The sequence below is a fragment of the Meles meles genome, chromosome 5 (genome assembly GCF_922984935.1).
Source record: "Meles meles chromosome 5, mMelMel3.1 paternal haplotype, whole genome shotgun sequence".
Lineage (NCBI taxonomy): Eukaryota > Metazoa > Chordata > Mammalia > Carnivora > Mustelidae > Meles > Meles meles.
This window is the reverse complement of record NC_060070.1, coordinates 133,496,933-133,523,356: the sequence shown is the minus strand read 5'-3', so window position 1 is coordinate 133,523,356 and position 26,424 is coordinate 133,496,933. Positions and strand designations below refer to the sequence as shown.

The window sequence follows — 26,424 nt, the reverse complement described above, 5'->3', positions numbered from 1 at the left end:
TCTGAAGGCCACTGAAAGTTTCAGGTCCAAAAAGAGCCACTGGAGGTAAAAATAGCGCCTTCCCAATCCCCCTAGAATCCCCGCTTGTCACCAGAGAAAATGAGCAGGAAATTAGACAGAGGAACTCATTTTGCTGACCGAGAAAAATGCAGCCGATTCAAATCTGAAATGGAACGGCTGAGATTGTAAACCCCCTCCCTAACAAACCCGGGTTAAAAATCAGGATGCGACCCTTTCCTTCTCTCACCAGCTATTTCGGGTTATCTTTGCTGAAGGCAGATGTAATTGTTAAATGTGCAGATGTTACATTTAGTTCTTCCCCTCTTGCGTGTGTATCTCCTTGCCTTTTTTTTCTTTTGGGAGAAACAAGTTTAATTAATGATGACACATAGTTTCTTTCCTCGGACCTGTTTGGCCTGATTATAATGTTTCTTTCTTTGGGGTGGGGGGACTTGTACCTGAATATTTCTCTTACATTCTTTTCAGGGTTCAGGGTTCCAGCAGATAGCTCCGTGAACATGCGCCATCCTTTCTTTCTTAGAAGAAAGAAATCAAGGTGCCAAGGGAACACTTCAGCACTTAGAAAAGAATGTGGGCTTACGGGTGAAGGCAGGGCTCAAAGACCGTTAGCCTCAGCAGGGTAAGAGGAACAGGAGAGGCAATTAGGGAACAGGGTTTGGTTCCAAGGCAGATACTTACCTCTTATGGACAGAATGGTTTGTGCCCTTCCAAAGTCACACTATGAAATCTTAACTCTCAGTGTGATGGTATTTGAAGGTGGGACCTTTAGGAGCTGACTAGGTCATGTGGGTGAAGCCTCATGACAAAGGTCTGGGACAGCTACCTGGCATTGCCTGGGTGTACAAGGAGAACACAGCTCCTATAGACCAGGAAGTAGGGTCTCATCAGGCATTGAATCTGCCTGCAACCTTGATCTTGAACTTCCAACCTCCAAAACCGTGACAAATAAATATCTGTTGTTTATAAAGCATGCAGGCTATGGGATTCTTGTGACAGCATCCCAGAGGGACTAGGCACCACCTTAGCAGAATAATAACTCCCTTTTATTGAGTTACATGCCAGACACTATTTTAAGTGCTTGCCATGCATTCTCTCCTTCAGTTCTCGGTGCTTCTGTAAGGTGGTATTATTGCTGACACTTGTGAGAAGGCCAGCCAAGGTTAGAGAATTAAGTCACTCACTCCGTTAGCAGGTAGGGGAGAGTTAGAACCACAGTGCTGGCTGGCCTAACTCTAGACAAGCTCCTGACTACCCAGCCTCTTCGCCGCTTTTCTCCCTTTCCCCCTTTCCAACTCCCCCAGTTTCCCCTTAGGGACAAGGGTGGTTCCAGTGGGTCTAACTCCAATCCAGCGCCGGGTCGGGTCGCATGACCGAGCCCTCAGCATGAATGCAGGGATTCCGGAGAGAGCTGTCTCTCTGCCTTTGTACATCGTTCAGGTGTGAACCCATTTGTTCTTATAGGAAAGACTGTCCAGGGGTGACACCCACAGTCAGGGAGACCCAAGGTGCAAGAGCCATGGAGAAATAGAGGTGAAATGCTGATGACAAGTGTGAACCTCGCAGCAAAACGAGGCTGACGCAGGAACACGTGAGGGTTCAGCAGCCACAGGGGCCAACGGGGTCCTGTATGTGTCAGCCAGACTGAGCTGGGTGTCTGTTCCTTATGCCCAAACATAAGCGATATGATCACGCTGCCCAAATGATCTTCAGCGTTCTCTCTGGGCCCGTCTTGGGCACTGGCATTCCCTTCCCACCAAAAAATATACATATACACTCTGTAACCACACACACACACACACACACACACACACACACACACTTGATTATCGAACACATGGGCTTGAACTGGGAGGGTCCACATATATACTGATTTTTTTTTCAATACACTGCAGCATTGTGAATGTATTTTCTCTTCCCCTATGTTCTCTTAACATCTTCTTTCCTCTAGCTTACTGTATTGTAAGAATTCAATATTTAATGCAGAGAACATACAAGATATGTGTTATTTGACTATGTGATCCGTAAAGCTTCTGGTCAACTGTAAGCTCTTAGTCGTTGAGGTTTTGGAGTCAGAAGTCATACGTGGATTTTTAATCACATGAGGGCTTGGCGCCTCTAACGTCCATGTTGTTCAAGGGTTAAGTGTATATGGGGATACAGAGAGTGTCCCTTAAAGTATAAGGAGGGGCCTGTGGATGCCCAGATGATGGGAGCTGTCCGATTGCCGCAAGGATTTTTTGGGAACATAGCATCATCTTGAATCAAACTGAGTTGTTCCCCTCACCCCCAGGAGGTTTATTGAGAAGAAATATTGAGAATGCTTTTTAGTGATTTTGAAACAGCAACAACTTTGCTAATGAGAAAATGAGGTATACCGCAAGTTCTTTGTCAGTGTGCCCTCCACACTTGCCCTCCAAGCAGGTGCCCACAGAGGTGGTCAGCCCCAGAGATCTTGCCTCAGGATGCCCCCCTCCCCCCCTTCCTTGATGCCTCTGGCTTCCTGGGACAGCAGTTTCAAGCTTCATCTTCATTCTTGTGTTCGGCCAACAAGTCATGTAGCAATAACGATTCCAGCATTTTTCCTACCAAGACGGAGCCAGTGAAAAACTTTCTCAGCTTGCAGGAGAAGAACTCATAGTAAAATTTAAGCTCATGGCAGGACACTAAGGACACACACCCTTTGGGGCAGAGAAGCACTCTCTTTCCCTTTCAAGTCAATCGTTGAGCACTGCTGCTGTGTGTTTGTGTGTACTCTGTCATGACTGGGGCCAAACCTGCTCATGGACATCCCTGTTTCATCCAAACCCACAGGTCTGAACCTCTCTCTCTCTCTCTCTCTCTCTCACACACACACACACACACACACACACACACACACACTGTCAATGAATTCTAAGAAGACCACAAAGAACGTGAAGGGGAAAGGGAATTGCAGAGAAATGAAAAGTGAGCTAGTTTGGGATCCCTTGTCCCTGCCCCTGGAAGGCTCTGGCCACTGGCCTGAGCTGTTGGAACATGTAAAAACTCAGAACTTCAGCACGGCCTTTACTCCACACATAAAGATGCTTTTGGGAAGGGAAGCAGGAGAATGTCCCTCTAGAGGGAATGGCAGAGGGTCAGAAACTCAGTCTGCTGCTTGTGTACATAACAGGATCTGCCCCGTGTGTTCAGAGGTCTGCTCCCTGGCCGGGCATAACCACAGTATGTCTTCTTTCTCGAATGTTAATGGGCATAAGTAAGGACACTGTTAAATTTTGTTTTTCCATAACCCAAAAACCTCAGATGCTGGTTTTAAAGTTCTAATTCACCAGACGTTTAGAGCCTGCTCTTCTGGGTAGTTTAATTATGTACAGATGGTAATTAATAGCAATGAACATTTTTAAACTCTGGATTCTTCCCCTTTTAATCTCTAACATCGTGGCCCTTTTGTGGATATCTAAGACCTACAAATGATGAAGTCAACCCAGTCTCCTGACACCAGCCCCCCAGTAGGAGCAAGAGGGCCAGATGTTGGGCCCAGGGACACTGGGAGGATCAGAGTGGGGAAAGGGGCATGGGATAATTTCAGGGCTGTGGAGCCCCCTGGGTGTTCTGCCCATCCTGGGACAGAAAAAGACGGGGCTTCCAGAATGGCTCTGCTTATTTACGGAGGCCCTGGAAGGTGTTTTTGAATGCAAATGAATATGTCTGCTGATTGACATGGCTTTTTAATAATTCAGGGGACCATAAGCTCCACACTCTCTGTTTTGCTCCCTGGAGTAGCCTCGGGGCTAAGCATAGGGTCCAGCACGTAAGTGTTCAGCAGGTGCATATTGAGAATAATGAATGCATCAGTGAGAGCCATAGCATGCTGAGGCCAGGGACAGCCATGCTTGGGGGACGATGCTAAAATGAGGTTCGGCCAGGCAGGATTTGAAGGTCACTCTTTGTAAGCTTTTATTGGCAACTTGGCCCTTGTAGCCAAAGTGCCTGGAGTTTGCTCAGGAGAAGGAGGAGGACAAGGGACACCTTTGACCAGCTCTCGAATTCCAGCCAGGTGGTCGACCTTCTCGATCTCTTTTTATTTCTTTTCTTTTCTTTATTTATATGAGAGAGAGACAGGATGAGAAGGGAGAGGGTTAAAGGGAGGAACAGACTCCCCACCGAGCAGGAAACCCAATGCGGGACTCGATCCCGGGACTCCAGGATCATGACCTGAGCCGAAGGCAGTTGCTTCACCAACTGAGCCACCCAGGTGCCCAACCTTCTCGATCTCTTAGAACTACTTATGCTTGCCAGCCCCCTGACACTTTATCTGGAGGAGATCACCTTGTAACTATGGCATTGCACTAAGAGACTTTGAACAGACCATGAGGAACCACTGTGGACCAGCTTTCTTTATTCGGGGTCACAGGGGAAATACTCCTGAGGAGCTGAAAGCAGGTGAGTCTGGCCCCGGGGAGGAGGGGAGGCCCACAGGATGACATCGTGACTACCAGGAGGTGACCTAGAAGCATGTAGGCACGTGGAGTCTGAGGATGTCTGGTCCTGGAGCTAGAACCTGTGCCTGACTCTCCATCGTCGACTGGTTTTTCTTACAGAGCAGGTTCAGCTTCAGTGGCTTGCCGTTCCCAGCAGACACGGCGTGCCCCAGGTTTCAGCTGCTCAGGAAGAAATGACGGTGGCATTGGCGCAGGCCACGGTGGAACGGTCTCCATTATACAGTTCCAGCAAAACGTGGTATTTTCCCTGGAAGGGACGCAGGGAAAGCGTGAGATGTGTGACTCTCAAAGCAATCCATCACTCTGCCGGTGGTCTGCAAGCGCCTCCTAGGAGCCAGCCTTGGTTTAGATAGACACTGGGGATGAAGTGAAGCAGGCAAACCAGCTCACAGGCTCCCTGGGACAGACAGACCATGGCCCCGATGCTTCACTATGGGCGCTTTGCCTATGCTGGTGCTGGGGACAGAACACAGGCAGGGAAGGGGAGAGGCAGCGGCACCAGGTCGGGCAGGGCAGGGTGGGTCTGGGCTAGTGCTGGTGGGTGGTCCAAGCAGGTTGAGCTGCAAAAGGGATCATTGGGCAAAGACCTTCAGAAGATGGGGGGCACCCCGCTGCTCTGAGGGCTGGCACGCTGCGTGTGAGAAACAGGGAGGACCCCCACGGGACTGCTGGGAGAGGGAAGCACAGGAGGAGGGAGAGGTCATGAGTCAGGGATGGCCTCGCAGGCCATGGTGAGGATGCTGGCTTCCACTCTGACAGGGACACAGGTCATGAGAGCACTTCCTCAGGGGACCGGCCTGATCACATGTGTAGGATAATAGGATCCTTCCAGCTGCCCACAGAGCCTGTAGGGGCAGAGAGTGGAAGCCCTTAAAACCAGGTGGGAGACTACCCGGGCTGGAGCGGATGACAGAGATGAGGAGAGGAATCCAGACTGGACTCTGGATAGATTTTGAAGAAAGAGCCCGTAATGCTCTACCGGGAAAACTCATGCAGGTGGCAGAGAAAAAGAGGGTCAGAGGGTGACACCAAAGATCCTGGTCTGATCAAGTGCCATTTGCTGAGACAGAGGAGACCTCTTGGGGATCAAAATTCAACTGCACGAAATCAGAATGCTCGATGAGAGGAAGTATGGCCACATTTTAGAGCTCCTTTCTGGCAATGACACTCCACAGAGGACTCTCTTTGTCCGTGGTTAGTGGTTGGGCTGAATGTGAAATTGCAGAAAAGCCCATGTGTCTGTTCAGTGCCAAAGTCCCACCCCAGGTCCCAGAGGCCACCTGGTGGGGACACGTCTGTAGACTCACCAGTCTGGAAAGAGATGCTCTGGGCTGTGGGAGGTGGTGGTAAGCAGGGAAAAGGGCCCAAGAGGGAAGGATCTCAAGAGATTCCTTGATTCTTTGAAGTGCCCGTTGCCCAAAGAAGAAAAGGGGTTTAATCTGTATACGCCTGGAGGGAAAGAATAAATCAGACCACTGGATGGAGGTTGCAGGAGAGACAGTTTTTCTTGGAGAAGAATAACTTTCCAGCAATTAGCAGAGGTCCAGGAGCAAGCGGGTTCCCCAACAATGGAAGCTGCGTTTGCCAGGGCCAGGCTGTTCTCTGGATGGTGGCTGAGGAGAGAGGGCTGCTTGGAGCGTCCCCTAGGGCGCTGTTCAGTTTGAGCAACTGTAACAGCGTAGGCTCCCGTGAGGCTGCCCGCCCAGATATGAGCAGCTGTGATTCCAGAAGCAGCGTAGGGATTTAACCGAAGCAGTGTGGAAGTTAGAGAACTCAGTATGAGTAAAGAGCAGTTCAGATGTGCACCTGCTCGTGGCCCCCTCGCCATCACCTTACGTTCCGTGTCCATGTGCCTTCAAGCGCACATCCCCCAATTTGAAAAGCAAATGAATTTTTCATTATAGCCTTATAAGCCTAAGAAAAGATGTAGTTGCATCTTTCTGGATCATGACTCCCATACTTACATTCCGTACGTGCACACATACCTACCTATATATAAGATACGCAGACTCTGGTTTAGAATGCAAGAGAATTTGGGCAACTGTGCTCACCCACAGGCAGGTGGAGGGACATGCCAGGAGGATGGGGAGGAACAGAGTAGGGACAAGGGACAGAGAACCACAGACTCTCCACTGTTGAGGAGAGCACCGAATGTGTGGGTTGGGAATTTACAGTCGTATTCTTGGCGTTTAGGCAGATTAGGCTCTACCTACAAGTGATTGTCCACACATTTTAGAAGCCCAAAGGATCTCCAAAGTCTAATTCAGAAAACAGCAGTCATAGAGATGGAGGGCTCCGGGCAGGACTGCAGTCGGGGCCAAGGGACCGGCAGTGTTAAAAAAGTGACACCAAGACACAGCTGAGCAAGATTGACTGCTGAGTGGAAAAGTTTCCAGCCAAGCAGGGATGGAATTAGCACAGAGCCCTTCTCTGGGGGATTTGGTGGGAGGAGGGGAGCCGGGGCAGGTCTTTTAAAACCAGAAGGCTTCACACTGTCTCTGTCCCATATTAGGAAGCAAAGTCTCTGAGTCTTGCTAGCTGGCTGTCAGCCAAGGAAGCTGGGCCGGCTGCAGCTGGTTCTCAGCCAGCGTGGGAGTTCATGTTGAGATTGAGGCGGGCGGCGGCCTCTGCAGCATACGTGACAGGTTGCATGTGTCCCACTTGGGTTATGTCCCCTGTCAGTTTTGGCTAGGTGTCAGCAGGCTGGGTGCAATCAGGGCTGGCCAGGTTTCTGCTTCTGAGCCCTAAACCTCAGAAGGGGAAGAGGACCGATGCATCCTTAAGCAACCATGCCCACGGCTGGGACACCTGAGCCTGGCTTGGCCCTTACACTGGGCAACATCTCGGAGCACCATCATTGGTTGAAGAATGCAGGTCCTGCACTCACCCAAGTGTCCTAGGGGAAACTTCTTTTCCATCTCTGCCAGATTTTCTTTCAAAGGGATTCTGTGCCTTTAAGAAGTTCCTTTCCCTCTAATTTCATAGCAACTCCTAAACAACACTGTTTTTTTTTTAAAAGCCAATAATGCAAGATGAAAATCAATTGTTTGCAAATTTCAAGTCAATCTCCAGTGGAAGGGGGGAATGGGAAGATTTGGAAGGAAAATAGGGAAGGAAAAAGAATTCCAAATAATGAAGATTTCAAGAAAAAACTAGCTGGGAGGATGTTGGTTCTACATTCTAGAAGGTAAGGGAGTTTGCAAGACTCATATTTTTTTTACTGAAAGGTCTGCAGAGAAGACTGGAGAACCCTGGAGGGGAAGGGGAAGCTGGAAACTTCCCATCTGTAAGAGCAACACTAGAGAATGTTCTAGACATAAAGGCTTGCACCTGAGGAACTCAGAGGCTGTAACAAAAAGGAAACACACACACACACACACACACACACAAAAGAAATGAAACAAAGTTAAACAAATTCATTATGCAGAAGGGGAACTTTTCTCAGAATCAGGCACTGGTTTTTTGTTTTGTTTTGTTTTAAACTGAGAGAAAGAAGTTGGAACAGAAAACATAATTATACCTTTGTGATTCCTTTTATGATAGCCCGTAAGATTGTCTCAAGAGTAGCATATTGCAAATGTATTGCTTATGTCACAGGTTCTTAAATTCAGCCATTTAAGAAGGTCACATTATTTTGCCTAAAAAGGAGTTAGTGGAAAACTCTACTCTTAGCTATGAGACTTGCCAGTGAATGGTCCGGGTGGGGACGTTTTATTCACCCGTGGAAGCCGCGAGTAATAATATAAGGCCGGAATCTGAGAGCCTATAAGCCATCAGGTTTGTTTGTATGTTTCTTCTTTTCTCCAAACAGCCAGCCTCACTGACACCCAACACCCCAGTGACTTTAGACCATGCAGTCCCCAAGACACACGCAATCCTGCAGGATAGAACGTGGGCGTCCCTCTCCACAGGAGCTGTCTGCCCAGAGGATCCCCGAGGGTCCATCGGGACATAAAATGTTAAATACCAAAATGACAAAATCAGTGTTTAAACATTTGTAAGTGCCCAGGAGGAGGTAACAGCTTTTTTGAAGAAGGGTTTTCTTAGCGATGGCCAATGGAAACTGTTTAAATTTAATTCCGTCCTCCACCACCTCCTCCTCTAAGAAACCACTCAATATAATAATTAAGTAACAGAGCAGAACAGAAAACCAAGACCTTACCGGGAGAATTTCAAATCCAGGATTATTGATGGGGCCAGCAAAGTAAATCTGCTCTGAAACATATACAAAACAAACATAATGTTACTCAATCATATTAAACAAAAATGATTTTCTCATATTATCTGTGCTCGCTGTGCACTAGGGATCCAGTGATGGAGAAGAAGGTCTCTGTCCACACAGCGTCTCATACTCTGAAGAGGTCACTGATGGCGTGTACATCACTAAATAAGGCAGTACCTGGGTTGCAGAAAGTACCAGAAGACTAGCTGACTGTGCGAAAGGAAGATGGTGTGATGGTTAAGAGGCCTGGCTGGAGCTGGGCTGCATGGCGTGGAGTTCAGTCCTGAGACCGCAGGTGATAGCTGTTAGATCTGGGATAGTCATTACCTCTTTGGGCTCAGTTCCCTTTTTCAGGATGGGTTTAATAATCACAGTAACAGTGTCCACTTCCTGGAGCTCCGAGGATTCAAATAATCAATGTAAAGTGTTAATAACAATATCTGGAAAGCACTCAATAATTTGCTAAAATATCAAACGAGGAGATGCCATGTTGGGTTGGATGGCTGGCCAGGGAAGGGCTCTTTAAGATGATACTGGAGCTAAGCCCTGAGGAGGGGAACGAGGCAACGTTCAGTAGCTCTGATACAAGAATGGAAAGGGTAGATGGTTGGGTGGTCTTACTGAGCAAGAACGGTAAGGAGAGAAAGTCCAGGCTGCTGGGGATAGACTTCTAAGAAGAAGTCAAGGAAGCTAGGAAGGGAAAGGAAGTAAATGAAGGCAGGGCGGCTTGCTAGTAGAAACAGTGGTAGAGTCAGCCGAATGGAGTTTCCATCATTGCTATGAAGGTCCTAGAATGTGCTGGAAGGACATGGTGAAGCCAGAGGGCAGATGTCTTGACACTGAGATTTCAGAAGTGGTGTGTTACCCGTGATGACAACACACAGAATTGATGTGGGAGTCCGTGGTTGAGGTGGAATGACAGAAAGCATTAGTGGAAGTCAAGCTGCTGGGACGTTACGGTGGTGGGTGGGCCATTCATGTCAATATTGAATATTGAAACCATGCCCAGTTCCTCATAGGGATTGCTGCTGTCTCTGTGACCCGACGCCCCCCACAACCCCGTCCCATTCCCATCCCCCGCCCTGCCCCAGCCCCACGCACTTCACACATTATAAGCACAATGTCTAAGAGCACAGCCTCTGGGGTCAGATTGTTCTGGGCTTGAATTTTGGATTTTCTTATTATTAGTCAGCAAGTCACCTGATCTTTCTGTGCCTCAGTTTCCTCAACAGGAAATGAGGTGGAGTTTATAATAATATTCACCTTACAGAGTTGTCATGAACATCCCATGAGTTAACGCAAGTAAAACTCTTCCCACAGCACCTGGCCCATGGTAAGCAGTCAGTGAGTGTTTGCCATTAATACATTGACCAGTCCACACCATGGGCATCCACCCAGTGCAGACCAGGCACTATGCCTGGTGCTCAATACAACAGTCCATGAGAATATTATGTGAGCCATTTGAATCATTGGCCTCCCAGAACTGTACTCATTTGTTTATAGGCTGTTTCCTTCAGTAGCCTGTGCCTTCTTGTTTGCATGACTCCCAGTACATTGCAGTCTAACACACAGCAGGATGTAAAATAGGGTTGTTATAGAAGTTGTTGAATGAGCAGATCCAGAGTCAGGACATGGTGTTGCTCCTGTTATTGTGACCCTCTCCTTGATGGAAAGCTCTGGGCCTGGGCTATGCTGACACAAGACTCTGGGTTAGGGAATGAGCCATCAGAGCAGCCAGTCTGGTGCCGAGGGTGGAGGGATGGTGGAGGACGATGGTTGAATAAATGCTTATTGGTTTATTGATGGCATTAGGTACTGAGCTCTTTTAATGGCACAGTGACTTCCTGCCTCACAAAACCTCTGGTGCCTAACCACTGCTCAGGAAACGTTTCAAGACTGACCAGACTCTCTCCATGAAAAAGGGCTTTGGGCCAGGGGCAACAGGGTCAGTGCGTGAGCAGCTGCCCCCATGGAATCGTATCAGGAGAGTGAGGGTAACTCTTTTTGAAAAAGGCTTCTCCAGGAAATCTGAACCTGAACTTCTACCAGAAGACCCATTCTTAGCATAACCTTTGGCTTCTGTTAAGTGCTCATGCACCCAACATATCTATCCCTCCTTTCCATGGTCAGTTTCTTGTACCTTGTGAGGACACTGTGCAAACATGTTGGGTGCCAGATGGACAAAATTCCTATTTCATTGCACTAAATGAGCCATTTATTTTTTTTTAAAGATTTTATTTATTTATTTATTTGACAGAGAAAGAGAGAGAGAGAGAGAGAGAGAACAAGCACAAGCAGGGGGAGAGGCAGGCAGAGGGAGAGGGAGAAGCAGCGTCCAGCTGAGCAAGGAGCCCAATTCAGGACTGGATCCCAGGATCCTGGGATCGTGACCTGAGCTAAAGGCAGACGCTTAACTGGCTGAGCCACCCAGGCACCCCTGACCCATTTCTTTTTGAAAGGAAATATATATTTGGTTGTGGATATAAGCAAAAGTTTAATTGGAAACTACTTCTCTGTATGGTGTGGTTTTAGAAATAGAGATGTTGGTGTTCTGGATCTCATCCTTAAGAATCTTCTAGTGCAACTGGGAAAGATACAATGACGACGAGCTCTACAGAAAGTTAACAGTGGCGGTGCCTGGGTGGCTCAGTGGGTTAAGCCTCTGTCTTCAGCTCAGGTCATGATCTCAGGGTCCTGGGATCGAGCCCCACATCGGGCTCTCTGCTCAGTGGGGTGCCTGCTTCCTCCTCTCTCTCTGCCTGCCTCTCTGCCTACCTATGATCTCTCTCTGTCAAATAAATAAAAAATTAAAAAAAATTAAAAAAAAAAGAAAGTTAACAGTGTGAGAAGTGAGAGGTGTATGTGAGTGGTGATTCTGACAAGTGCAGATTGTTCAGAGGGGGCTGCCTGGGATTCAGTTGTAGTGCTGGCGTTTAAGGGCATAGCGTTCACATTCTAATCTATGTGAGTGGTGCCCCCTGTAGTTGTGCTATGCAGTAGCCCAGCTACTCGTACAACATTCCTTTTTCAGAAATTCTCTCTTCCCCAGTGGATGTTCTCTGACCAAAGCCAGAGCAGTCTGAGCAGGAAGACAAAGAAGAGACCCAGGGCCAATCTATTCTGGCAAGAGATGATTTGTTTTACTCTGGCTCACCAATATCCAGGGCTGTTCGCTTTCTGCCTGGTGTTGCAGCCTTTGCTCTCCTTCTGTGACTCCGAGATAGCCTTCCAGAAAATCTCTTTGCTTTTGTTGGCAGGAATGGATTTCTGCTGCTCACGACACAAGGACTGTGAATGCTATGGGCAGGAACCAGTCCAGATCACTCACACTGACCATCAAAGTATGGGACACAGGAGCAGGACCAGAAGCCAAGAACGGGGGGTGAGGATGTCTGTGCATGTCCGGCCTGGCTGGGTTCCCTCGGACACATTTTACCCCTGCTGTATGCTTCTACTGATTGTTCTAAGGTGGCACAGGGCAAATGGGTTGGCCTTGGAGAAAGACAGAACTGACTTTAGTACACAGCTCTCCTATTTGCCAGCTCAGTGTCCATCTTGCCAATTAATTTCTACACTTGCAAGATGGAAATGGGAATTTCTCCCCTGCAGGGTATTGGGTGGACCAGAGAACTGTATGTAAACCTGCTGAGAAGAGTGAGATCCCCAGGAAGGCTAGGGCCATTACTTATTAGTTGTGTTATTTATTACCCACCGGATGAGAAGAAAGGAAACGTCATCAAGACTCACTTGGATGCTGAGAAACATCAAACCTAGGTTTTGGAACCTTTCTGCAGAGGCAACAGCTAGGAAGATCTTTTCACGTCTTTTGTTTTAAAAAAATGGGTGAGGACAGCTCTTTGAAGAATCACATTAGAATGATATCTAATAACCTGTTAGGCTCATTTTCTGCTCCAAGGTTTTTGAGTGTGTGTTTCACATGCTTACATCCACAACCAGATTGGGCCGAGAGGTTTTCATTAACTTTGTCTCTCACACTTTACAGTTTCGGTTGGAGCTTTTTGGGGGTCCATGAAGTTTTTGCGAATGGCTCCAGGTAGCTCATGAAAATGTCTTTTTTTTTTTTTAACCTAATGAAACAACACCTAAAATTAAATTCTCGCCCCTTCCATTCTTAGATCCTCCCCGATTCTGAGATTCCTTTAATTAACATTCTCACACTCCAGGACTATAAAAAGAGCCCCAGTATATCTGTACCCACTCCTTCCTTTCCTCCATTTGAAATCTTTATCAGTTTTCGGTGTGCTGTGGATTAAAGAAACCCACCTCCCCGGTTCGGAACACATGAAGTCATTTCTGCAAATTGGCCTTGTTTTTGACCCAGATCTTCATGTGGTTGGCACATAGTGTCTTTTTCAGAAAGGAAATTGATTTTTAAATTATGGAAATAAAGGGTCCCAAAAGGTTTTGGATTTGATGGGCACAAGGTTCTGGGCTGCCCCTGCTCTACAGACTTTAGTCCTCTGCAGGCACCACGGATGCCCGCTGGAAATGCTCCCTGAATGTGTGGATTCTGTGGGACGCATTCTCCCCATTTCCTAGCCCTTCCTAGTATCTTCCTGCAATTGCCTCCAGTCTTCCAAGTTTATTACAAAAATGTCATCAATATCTAAGCACCAGGAGGATGCTTGACAATGTAAAAATACTTGAGCTGTAATTTATCATAAATAGGGCCATTACTATATTCAGAACAAAGATTTTAAAAATCATCATTTATTTATTTACTCCAGCTTTAAGTCTTTTCCCTACCAGCCAGGCCCAGTGGAAGACAATTTTTGGGGGATCTGTGCTCGACTAGGAGGACACAGGCTCCAGCCTGCCCTGCAGGGAGGGGGGACACCTTGGGAGCTGAGGAGGCCCCTTTGGGGGGGCTCCTGTGGGCAGTGGTCCCAGAGCAAAGAGGGAGGAAGGAGAGTGTTCCAAGCAGACTGGGAGCCTTGTCTCTGGAGTGAGAGGGAACAAGCACATTACTTCATCTTAGTAAGCTCTAAATATAATCTTCACTCTTCTTCCTGCCTCTGGGCATTTCCTTTAAGACACTCAAGTCTGGCAGATGGCTAAGACCCGGGTGCTGCTCCTCATCTCCTCCCAGATTTTAGCTCTGCTTTTTTTCAGTCTCTGACCCTGAAGGGTGTAGAAAATGCTTTCTGGTCCCACAGGGCGCTGAGCTAGTTGCTGTTTAAGGCCCTCGTTTAAATTCATAATACACTTGCATGCCTGGGCACTCGGAGGCGTGTCCCCTGCCTCCGGGGGTTGGGGGGGTGGCGATTGTGGCTGTAGACAGACTCCCTGTGGGCCTGAAAGCCTTGAGGTTTCATCAGGGTTTCAATGGATGGGGTCCAGGTAGTGTGGGCAGGTAGTTCCAGGCCCAGTTTTTATTTTTTATTGTTAATTTTAATTAGTTAATTGATTAATTAATTAATTTGCTGTGTATGACTTTGTCAGCCTCTCTATCTCCGGGGCCATTTCGCCTTTTATTCTCCAGAATTTGTGCCTTCTTTATGTCTTTTTTTAAAAATTTATTTAATAAGATTATTTATTTATTTATTTGAGAGAGAGAAAGAGAATGAGAGAGAGAGAGCGAGACCATGAGAAGGGGGAGGGTCAGAGGGGAAGCAGACTCCTTGCCAAGCGGGGAGCCCAATGTGGGACCCAATCCTGGGACTCCAGGATCGTGACCTGAGCCGAAGTCAGTCGCTTAACCAATGGAGCCACCCAGGTGCCCACCTGCCTTCTTTATTCTCTCCTGCGGGAGCCACCGAGGACTTCAGTGTGGTAAGCACACCTGTACCATCTCAGAAGCGATCTGAGTGTCCGTGCGCAGTTGCACAGGCTGCAGACCGAGGGGCTGGGTGGAAGCCCAAATCCAGCTCCTGCTCCATGGGCCCAGGCTCTGCTGCCTGGTCTGGGCTGGGTCCCACCTGCAGATCCTTCTGCTATCCTGGCCAATCCCCTAACCAGTTTTTTTTTTCCCCCCTAACCAGTTTTGAAATCAGGGCAGCCTCGGTAGCATCAGCCATGCCTCTGACATTGTCCCAGGTCAAGAGCCTGGCACCTCTCCATACTTTCCCTGTGTACAACGGCCTGCATAGGACAACCACAAGGGCATTATCCTCTGGAAGCCCTCAACCCAGGAGGACTGGAATCTGGGAATAAATTCCACAACCTCCCCACCCTCCGAGGGTCAATCCTGACATGCACCCTGCAGTTGCCCAAGGATCCCAGTGGGGCTGAGCCCTGGTTCCCATCCCAGGAATCAGTTGCCCGTTTATCCCTTCCTGGCTTTTCCTCCTGCCCTGAGTCCCCCGAGCTCCTCGCTCATGCCTGCTTTCTGGCATTGCTTCCTAATAACTCCCCACCCCCGAGTCCTTGTCTCTGGCTTTGCGGGGGAGCCCCAAACCAACAACGTCTCCTGGCAGAAGGTGAACTTTTTCCTCATTTGTACCATATGAGCTAGTGATGGTCTTGGAAAACTGGCTGTCGATATATTTGGGTCTGTGATGCGGGAGCCACCAGCCCAGAAGCTAAATCCAAGCATCCTCAAAGCTGCTCTCTGACTTCCGCACGGAAGAGCAGGAGGAAGAAGGAATGTCCTGGATTGTCCCTGAGAAGGCTCAGACCTTCACACTTTGGAGAAGACAGGAGTTCAGAGAGAGAGAGGGACCAGGAGGTGGAGACCACTCTGGGTGGGTAGGTGGGAGGTGTGGCTGAGAGGGAGCCGGCAATCTCAGGAAACAGGGAGCAGGGGGAGGGGGAGAGGTGCACAGCTGGCCTCTTGGTTACTAATGTTTTAATTCAGTTGCATGGACTCTTACTGTGGCTAAGCAGTGGGCCACGGTGGGCCAATGCGGTGTGACCTGTAATAAATGAAGTGTGTTCTATAAATGAAGTGTGTTCTATTTGAAGCTTTGAGATTCCTGGGCCTATCAGATGACCCTTTAACTGGGAGAATTTTTCCTGTCACTACTGGGAGTTCAGTCGTTAGAAAATGTTCTTTTTTTTTTTTAAAGATTTTATTTATTTATTTATTTGACAGACAGAGATCACAAGTAGGCAGAGAGGCAGGCAGAGAGAGAGGAAGGGAAGGAGGCTCCCTGCTGAACAGAGAGCCCGATGCAGGGCTCGATCCCAACACCCCAGGAACATGACTGAGCCCAAGGCAGAGGCTTTAACCCACTGAGCCACCCAGGTGCCCCAGAAAATGTTCAGTTTTATTTCCAAACCTATCTTGAGATGTCCAGCATGCTGCTGGTCCCCTTAGGTCAGTTCTAGGAATCTTAGCTCTGGTGCTTTCAGAATTGTAACTGTGCTTTGCAGCTCATAAGAATCTGATTAGAGTTTGGATCACTACAGTTTAGCTTTGTCTGTACTACTTTGATATCTCTCTTTCTTTTTTTCTTTTTTTACTTCAGTATCTTTCACTGTTCATTCAAACAGGTTTATGAGAGCTTTGTGTTGGCCTTTTACTACTAGAGAAACTTAATGTTATTTACAACTTGAATGCATTCACTGTGTCCTTGCAATGGATCATTTATAAAACTACAAAGCGAGAATCTTCCCAGGACTTTCTTGTTCATGGGCCCACGGCTTGCACTTCTCTGGTGATTCAGAGACACCCTTGTTATCCCTATTCTTTTTTCCCGCTAATCACATGCTGGCTTCCTCTTAATAATAAATAATTAATAATAAACTCTTATAAGGGACTCATTTCTTTTTTTTTTTTTTAAAGATTTTATTTATTTATTTGACAGAGAGAGAGAGATCACAAGTAGGCAGAGAGGCAGGCAGAGAGAGAGGAGGAGGCAGGCAGAGAGAGAGGAGGAAGCAGGCTCCCTGCAGAGCAGAGAGCCCGATGTGGGGCTCGATCCGGGGACGCCGAGATCATGACCTGAGCCGAAGGCAGCGGCTTAATCCACTGAGCCACCCAGGCGCCCCGGGACTCATTTCTATCTCACCCTCTTTCTCTGCTGGCATGATTCCAGTCATGGAACTGACTTCCAGCCAAATAGCTTTCCTTATGAGTAGGTTCCATGGCAGGTGGGAGCTTTATGGGGTCTCAGACAAGGTGACAATAATGGCCCAACAAGGCCAACCTTTTCTGAGCAATGATATGATCCCTTAACAGATTTTTATTTATTTATTTGACAGACAGAGATCACAAGTAGACAGAGAGGCAGGCAGAGAGAGAGGAGGAAGCAGGCTCCCTGATGAGCAGAGAGCCCGATGCAGGGCTCCATCCCAGGACCCTGAGACCATGGTCTGAGCTGAAGGCAGAGGCTTTAACCCAATGAGCCACCCAGGCGCCCCATGATCCCTTAGCAGAGAACTTGTATCTCTGCTCAGGTAAATGAGTGACCGTGTCATCTGTGAAGTTCTCCAAATGGTTTGACTTCTGTGAGGCCATTTTCATTGAAAACATCGAGTTTGGGTTCTCCTTGGATTGTGCACAATCAGTTGGCCTTTTTACGTGGTACGCAGAGGTCAGGCAAGATGGACTGGTTTTCCATTTGGGAATTGTGCAGGCTGCTAATGCCCACCCTTCAAGATGTCTGTGTCCTTATCCCCAGAGCCTGTGAGTATGTTACCTTCCATGGCAAAAGGGACTTGGTGGATATAATTATGCTAAGGATTCTGAGATGGGGAGATGAACCTCATTATCTGGGTGAGTGCAGAAAGATTACAAGGTGGTTACAAGCCAAGGAAACTTCTAGAAACTGACAAAGTCAAGGAAATGGATTCTCTCCTGAAGCCTCCAGAAAGAACACAGTCCTGCTGACACTTTGGTTTTGTACTTCTGACCTCCAAAACTATAAGAGAATACATTTGTGTTACAAGTTTCTAAGTCTGTGGTCATTTGTTACAACAGCAGTAGGAAACTAACATAGTAGTCTTGAATTAAGAGAGGAGGCTCCAGATTATTGACCTGAGAAGGGACCATGAGAGATGGCTTTCTTTCAATCGGGGACCCCAACAAAGTCTTCAGAACCATGACACCAGCATAACCCAAGATTTCAGCAAAAGAGAAGGCACTTGGGATTACAGCTTGGGCTGGGGACTGAAGTTTTCAATATACCTTCACATACTTGCATTCAGGATAGACGGTTAATAAAACTTAGAGCAATATAGAAACTACTAGGTCAGTGATGTCTAATGATGATCTGCAAAGATGGAAATGTTCCATATCTTCATCATCAAATATGGTAGCCTCTAGCTAAATGCAGCTACTGTGACTGATGGCCTCAATTTTTATTTTAATTTAAATGTAAATGATTTAAATAGCCACATGTGACTAGTGGCTATCATATTGGATAGTGAGCCACATACATAATTTAAAATTTTCTAGTAGCCACATTTTACAGAAAGGAAAAAGGAAGTAAAATTAATTTAAGAATATATATTTTAACCCACATCTTAAAATATTATAATTTCAATATGTAACCAATATAAAAATATTAAAGAGCTATTTGGAAGTCTTTTGTTCATACCCCCCCCCCCCCTTTTTTTTTTTGGCACAAAATCTTCAAACTTTCGTCTGTATTCTACACTTAAAACACATCTCATTCTGGACTGGCCACATTTCTGGGGCTCAATAGCCACTTGTGGCCAGTGGCTCCGCTACCAAATGGTGCCAATTATCTATTTTTAAAAAAGATTTCTTTATTTATTTAAGAGAGAGAGTGAGCACACATTGTGGGAGGGACGGAGGCAGAGGGAGAGACAGAATCCCAAGCAAACTCCTCATTGAGCACCGAGTCCAATATGGGGCTCAATCCCACAACACTTAGACCATGATCTGAGACAAAAATCAAGAGTTGGATGCTTGCCTGACTGAACCACCCAGGTACTGTACTCCCAGACAGTGCCAATTATTAAGTCATTGATGAAGAATTGGGGCCCAGAAGGTGAAATGATTTGTTTCCAAGTTTATTCCTCCTACAAAACCTTTTGGTCTTTGCTGCTCAGTTTCCCTCCAAGGGATACATAACTTCTGGCAGTGAGAAGGGAAAGAAAATTTAAGTTTTCTTTTTCCCCTACCAACTTATTTCTGAATTTCAGTGGATAAATACTTAATGCAACTCTCAAAATATAACTTGTGAATTGGTGGGCTGATTGGATTTCCAGAAATGGAAATGAAGAAGACAGTGCTGGGGAGAAAGAAGAGAAATTGAATTGATCTCCAGAAACCTGGGGCAGACAGAGGAAACAGCGATGCGATGGGAAATAATGGAACAGACATTGCAGGGATGGCTTTTCTCAGATTGGGGGTCTCTGAGGTCCATGCATATCGGGGCTCTCAGGATGTTTGTTAAAATGCAAATACCAGCAACTGTGAGATCAGAGTTTTGGAGTGGTCCAGGGAGCTGGGAGTTGGCCTTCTTAATTGGCTTCATAAATGATTATTACATGGGAGTGTGGGAGCTGTTGAGCCAGATTTTTGAAAATCTACAACAGGCTGCGAATTCATAAAGGAGCTTGTATTGTCTTAGAAAATTAAAAATGCTTTGTTCCCAGGTCATCATTAGTCGAAATATGCAGGGTTCAGCTAAACGGTAACTGTGACTGATGGCAGAGGACAGTTCCAACACATTATTGGCTCTTACAGATGGGCTCGAATTTGTTTATAGACAGAAATTTCTCAGAGCTGTAGGATTCCTTAATAGGCAATATGTTTCCCTTTTTCCTTTCTTTCTTTTTTTCTTTTTCTTTTCTTTTTTTTTTTTTGCAATAAAAAGTCCTCTTTTCTTGGTCATTGCTTGTACCCTCTCCAGGGTGACCATCGTTCCGACTTCTATTTTTTGCAGTTTAAGAGCATGAGTTTTTTTCAGTACATCACACACCACTGTTTTTGTTGACTTTCTCCATCACTTTGCAACAGTGGCGACTGACCAGCAAACCCACAGCAGCTGGAAGGAAGCAGGCAAAGAACAAAACATGAAGAGAAGGAGGCTGAAGGTGAAGATGATGCTTCAAATGTCCAGTGCCAGGAAAAATGCAAATGAGCTCTCTCCCAAGGCACAAAGAGCCCACAGAGACTCCCCTGTATCGGCCACCAGAGGGTATGCACCTTGGACTGGAGTCGTGTTCCTCTTACCTCGAAAGCTCTACTGCCCCTGAAGGCCTTGTTAAAATGCAGACTTCCACTCTGAGATGGATGACTTCAGGGACCCAGAGCCCTTGCTTGAGAAATCCCTAATCAGCTGCATGAAGTAGCTTCCATTTATCATGCACGGAGTGCTTACTCTGTGCCGGACTCTGTTCTAAGGGCTTTGCATGTATTACCACCTCTTCTCCTTCTAACACTCCCATGAGGTCACTCGTATTTTCCTTATTGTACACAGGAAGAAAGGGATGCTTTTCAGAGAGACTGAGTAGTTTGCTTGAAGTCACATAAACACGGGTGTCAGTGATGGACCTCTGTGCATCTTCAAACCCTGTGCTTATCCCTAACTAAGCTAGTGGTTCTCAAGGCGGGGGCCCCTCATCCGGGGACTTGTAGATGTACTAAATTGAAAATTGGGGGTGCAGTTGACAAGTCCTCCAGGTGATGAGATGTATGTGTGAGTTTGAGAACCACTGGGCTGGGCCCAGGCTCTTGCTCTCCAAGGCATCCCTGTACTGGGATGAGGCAGGCCCCAGAAGAGTCTTGGAGAATAAAACCATATTTGTAGCATGCTCCTGCAGTGACAGAATGACAGTGGGATCTGTAATGGCAGGAGAAACTGAAATTTTCCAGGTAGCTGAGAACCATCACACCCCCCGCCCCCGCTCATGGGTCTATTGATTCATCCAGGGAAAGTGGAACCAAGGCACACGAGTCACTATCTAAGCCCTCTTGTCATCTAGGGAAAAAGGATGAGAAGCTGGGATCCAGAGAGATTGAGAAGAAAGTTACAGGGACAGCAGAGCAGAAAGCCGGAAGCAAAGCAGCTTGCAGAAGCAGGTGGCCTAAAGTGGCCTAGAAATCAAAGGTAAACAAACAAGTGGGACAGAGGTGACAATCCAGAGAAGCCGTATTTTAAAATCGAGGCCTCAGATAAAGCCATTTGTTCCCCTTCTCTCAGAGCAGAAATCAATGACTGTAATCCTGGGGCTTGCATTCGTTAGTGTGTGCGCAGTGAATGCGAAACAGTTGAAAAGTGAGGCTAATGGTGGGGGTGCCTGGTTGTGGGTGTGCTTTATAGAGATTGTCAGGTACGTCGGTGTAGATTAATGGTGGAAACTCTTGAAGGGAGCACTTGCTTGGAAGGTGTTTTTATCCTGTGTTTTACTACAGCAGTGCAAGGCATAGACATTTTGCGGAAAGCATCTGTGGGAATTTTCTCCAAATCTAGGCAATTTCTAAACTTCCTCCATTTCACAGACCTGTGAAAAGGAGCATAGAGAAACAGAGAGAGCTAGGGCAGTAGAAATCTAGCTGATGAGTTTTAAATTGCTCATCTAGGTAGAATTGTTCAGACCCAATTCTGAATTGTTACAGACACTGAAGTTGAGACGTTTCGCAATTAATATTAATGATGCTCAGAGGATGGCCAGATGCACTCATCTAGCATAATACCAGGACAGATGACAGACACCCGAGTTAACAAAGGGGAGGGGGGACAGGTAGCCAACACGAACATCCCCTATGCTTCTGCCTTTGTCTTATTTGTATACGTAGAATCAATGAATATTATAGCAGGATCCCTTAGCTGCTGTCAGAGATAATATCTGCCTGTGGGAAATGTCATGTCAGACTTTATGTACAGTTCTCATGGGATCTACTCTGCTGCATATTGAAATTCATCTAATTACAATGCATTCCCCACTTTGGACAAACACTTAAAGTAGGAACATTCAGCTTTACATAAAAGATAAACCAGGGAGCAATTAAAGGGTTCTCCAGCTTGTAAAAGGTGTCACTGTAATATTTATTTTAATTACAAGCTTTCCAGACGCAGTTAAAATTAAATCCGCAGCTGATTTGTTGCTGTGGCCCACGTATTGCCTGAAGTGTGTCAATATCCATTGTATGTCGCTGCTGGCAGAATTTGCTCTTCCTGGAAGGTGGTTAGCCTATCCAGAGTGAGGCAGGTGCACCGTGCACTAGCAGTTCTTATAGGGACTGTTGATTTCTGTACCTCTCTGGGATTCTGACATGCATAGGACATCAAGTCCTCCCAGCTTTTCATTGTGCCTCAGCCATGTCGGTCATGGCAACCAAGGTCTCAGAGAGAAGCCCTTGACCTATGGGTCTCCTACTTTAAAATCATATATATATAGTGTACATGGGCACGCGTGCATGCGCGCATACACACACACACACACACACACACACACCTATGGGATGCTCTTATTTAACTTTTTCAAGCCTTTATTTTAATTTTAGTTGGTTTTGGCAAGAGGTTGTGTTCAGCTACTATTCACCTGTTAATCCCATGAAGCAATAAACAAATCATTTTTGAAAGCCGATGATTACTTAGTGCTGTGAAACCAATGGTCTTCGCCTGGGCTGTACACAAAGAGGTTTGGGCAGAACCAAGCCCGACAGCTGATGTGTCTTTGCCATCACGAGTGAAAATGCTGTGTTCATTCAATTCATTTTAAGGTGTTAATCTAGGTTTTTGCCCAAATCTCCAGGTTCATTACAGTTGAGGATCTGCATAGCCCTCCATGCTATATTGTGAACAGCCAAATCCTGAGCTGCTCTGTTCCTTTGAGTCCCCCACCCCACTTTCTATTTGGGTTGAATGTGTCCGGGAAGGACCTCTTCCTCCTTCCCACATTGATCCTTCAGTTTCGTGTCCAACAGTACGCCCCACTATCAGTTTTACATCCTACTTTTCGTTTCATCTTCATCTTCCAGAGACCGGATATTCTAGGAAAGTCGCTGAACAAAGTGAAGCCCAAGTTGTCGAGAATGGATACCAAAGTATGTTGTTTGCATGATAAACCAGAAGGGAATGAAAGGGACTTCGGTGAATTCAACTCATTTCCAAGCCAGAGCTATGGGGTCTCATTCGTGGTGGAGGTTAGTGTCAACAAATCCACATTTTGGAAGAAGTTTCTATGTCAGACGATTGTGGGTTAGTCTTGTTGGGACCACGGGGACAAACCACACCTTTGCGGATAGGTGTCACATTTCCAGGAAGGAAGTAGACATTTCCACTTCTACTCATTCTGGAAAGAAGTCAAGCTGGGAGCATAAAATGAGAACTTTTGAGACTGACCTTAGGCCAAGATAAAAGAACAAAGTGGAATAGGAAGGCACAAGAAGAATCTTGTTCATTTACTCCTCAGGACATCCTGGGACCCTGAGCACGCCGTGTAGTGTTAGTTTGCCTGCCCCCACCCTGTCTCCGTGGGAGACCCTCGTCCGGTGTATAAGCCGCTGCACGTCCCTCAAGCTGCTTCACCCCTGCCTCCAGGTCCCTCAGGTAGGGGAGGAGGCCGAGAGACATGTCACTGCCATGTTTATTGTTTTCTAATGTGCCAGGCATGCGACACGTGTTTTCTTTTTAGTATTCACTATTACTTGAAAAAGAATTATGGTTTCTCCCTTCCATAGATGAAGCAACGGAGAAACAGACAGATCAAACGATCCTCCAGAAAGAGGGGCCCTCTGTCACCAGACTGTAAATGGCAGCTATGGGAGGGCCGGAGACCATCAGTCCTGCTTTCTGGTGTTTTCAAACAGGTCTCTTTTCCCCCCTGCCACCGGCTCCCGCACCAGTCTTTATGTGAAGTCCCCTTTCTTTGCCCCAGATCTGGTTTGTTGGCCCTGGCAAAACAGAGGTTAAAGCGAAGTTGTTAACATTTTCCAAAATAACCTAATCTGAATTTATCCTGAACCTTAGGTGAGTGCTCACCATGGTGAAAGCCAGGGAGTACTTGTGCTCAGGAATTCTGGCTAAGAGCCCTGAGTCCTCATTTTCCTTATAGCAGTTGTTCTCAAGCCTTAGCATGCGACAGAATGATCTAGAGCAGGCTGACAGGCTGTGGTCGTGGGCCAAATACCCCTAATGCTTCTTTTTCAGCAGCCGTGAGCTAAGAATGTTTTTTACATTTTAAATGGATCAAAAAAATCAAAAGGAGAATAATATTTAACAACACAGAAAAATTACGTGGAATTTACATTTCAGTGTCGACAAATAAAGTTTTATTGGCACACATCCATGTCCATTCATTTCCATATTGTCTGTATCTACTTTTGTGCTGCAGAAACCACATGAACATGTGGCTTGCAAAGCCTAAAATATTTACTACCTTACTCTTTACAGAACAAATTTGCTGATCTGTGACCCAAGGGGCTTGTTAAAAGACAGAGTGCTAAGCCCTGACCCTAGAGTTTCTAATTTAATAATTTTGGGTGATGGCCAAAAATGCACATTTCTGATAATTCCTGAGATTATGCTGATGTTGCTGGTCTCAGAAATACACTTTGGGAACCACCACCTTATATAGTGGCTGGTTATGCCCAAAATGATTATTTGATTCTTATAATTTTGTTGTACCTTTTAAATCCTTGTTTCCAATTCTAGTGGAGGGCTGAAAAGAGTCATACTTTTCCAGCAGTACCTTCTTGATGTTCAAAGAGAATATGTAACAGAAAGGTTTAGAGCAAGTTTCTGGAGTTCAGCTTCCTGGAGAGAGAAATTCAGGTCTACCGCTTGGTGGTTTTGTGACCTTGGGTAAGTTTCTTAACCCCTTTGGGACTCAGTTTCCTCATCTGCTGACACGAGGATAATAACAATAGTTTCTATCCTTTACAAGGTTTGTGTAAGCCATAAATTGGTTAATATATAGAACATAACTACAAAGGTTCCTGGTGTGTATTAGATGCTGTGATAATGGGAGTTGTTACTGAGCTATGCCTGCCTGGGGCATAAGGTAGGACTCCTCAACCTTGGCAGAAGGCAGAGCACTGGAATCACCTGGTGGGAGTCACTCCTCTCAAGATGCTGATTTAGGGGCATCTGGGTGGCTAAGTGGGTTAAAGCCTCTGCTTTCGGCTCAGGTCATGATCCCAGGGTCCAGGGATTGAGCTCCACATCGGGCTCTCTGCTCCTTGGAGAGCCTGCTTCCTCCTCTCTCCTGCCTGCCTCTCTTGCCTACTTGTAATCTCTGTCTGTCAAATAAATAAATAAAATCTTTAAAAAAAAATGCTGATTTAACTGGTCTGGGGTGTGGGGTGTTAGGATCTCCAAAATAGTAAAGGGAAATTATAATGGAGCATTGCCCAATAAAATTATAATGACACTCACATGTATAATTTTACATGGTTTTAGTAACCATGTTTAAGAAGGCAAAATTAATTTTAATATGTCAATAATAATGTTTTATTGTTGATAAATAATTAATAAATAGTATAGTATTTATAAATTTAACATAGTACATCTCAAATATTATATTTTCAGTATATAAACAATTTAACAATGGTTGAGATCTTTCACATTCTCTGTTTTCGTATGGAGTCTTTGAAGTCAAGTTTGGACTTAACATTTATAACTCATCTCAATTCAGGCTGGCTCCATTTCCGTGGCTGAGAAGCCACATGTGGGTCTAACTAATGTACAACCAAGATTGAGATCCACTGGGGTAAGGGCGCAGTTAGCACATTGTGGACCCACCCAAAGCTATGGTGCTTCTGCTGACATTACTGTTCTCTCCTTAGGGGTAGTCATCAGGTGTGGTCCTTAGGACTTCCGATTTAATCCCAGTTTAGTCTTACAAACTGATGCCAGTTTGAAAGCATCAAGATCAAGTAAAGCCAATGGATCTACATAACCCAGTGCCACCAGGGGCAAGAAAGGAAGTAAGGGAACATTAACAGCGAGCAAAGTGAAACAGTGACCTGTTTTTGTTCCTTCTCAATGAACCCACAGCTGGGTAAAGGGGAAAGTGAGTAACCCAGAATGGATATTGAAAGATCCTTGGATATTGTATGCCACACATGGACTCAGAACTTTCTAACTCCAAATATCATTGACTATTAAGTAGATTAATTCTTTTTGAAAAGAGGATGAGGATGAAGAGAATTCATCCTCTCTATTCTTTCCTACAGTGCCCATTCACATTGAAAAGAATAACATTGTAAATTTATTATGAAAGCAGAAGAGATTTCCAAAAAGATGAGAACAAAGATCAGTAGTTCCACCATTGAGGGCTGACCACCATTAGCCGCTAAGTGTCTGCTATTTCAGAGCTCAATGGTGTATACACTTACCCACATTTTACTAAAAACAGTATCCAATAGTGAGTACTCTTTTATGCAAACTTTTTTGTCACTTTACCAAATTTGTGAGTATATTTTCAAGTAATTTAATAGTTTCCTGCAACATCATTTAATAGCATAGCACATCGAACCTGCATTTGGCTGAACAATGATCTGCTTAATCAATCCCCTATAACTGGACACATAGGCTATCCCCCTCAAATGACTAATCACACCATAAAAGCTAAAATGAGCACTTGCCTTTGAGCCAGCTGGGGAAGATGCAGAAGGAAAGGATACATTTTATCCACATAGTCTCACTAAACCTGAACCACTTTGTAGTTTATCTGGCTTGGAGAACAGCCAGCAGGGTGTAGGGAGCTGGGGAATGCATACTAATGCCTTGGAAATGATATCAAACAAATGATATCAAACACCTTCGTGTGCCACCTGCAGTAGACACCAAGTTTTCTCACTGCTCTCCTAAGAAG

The 26,424-nt window shown here is 46.0% G+C and overlaps 1 protein-coding gene across 2 annotated transcripts in view; it reads right to left on the bottom strand.

Annotated features, from left to right (window-relative positions):
* Positions 1 to 4,379: 4,379 nt before the first annotated feature.
* The window catches only part of LY86 (lymphocyte antigen 86), a 57,904-nt gene continuing 35,859 nt past the window's right edge, over positions 4,380 to 26,424 (bottom strand). For both annotated transcript variants that reach the window (XM_046005607.1, XM_046005606.1), the window contains 2 exons: positions 8,665 to 8,717; positions 4,380 to 4,749 (listed from right to left, as the gene is read on the bottom strand). In XM_046005607.1, coding sequence (XP_045861563.1) covers positions 4,666 to 4,749; positions 8,665 to 8,717 — 137 coding nt within the window. In that variant the 3' untranslated portion in view covers positions 4,380 to 4,665. The remainder of the gene's footprint in view (positions 4,750 to 8,664; positions 8,718 to 26,424) is intronic.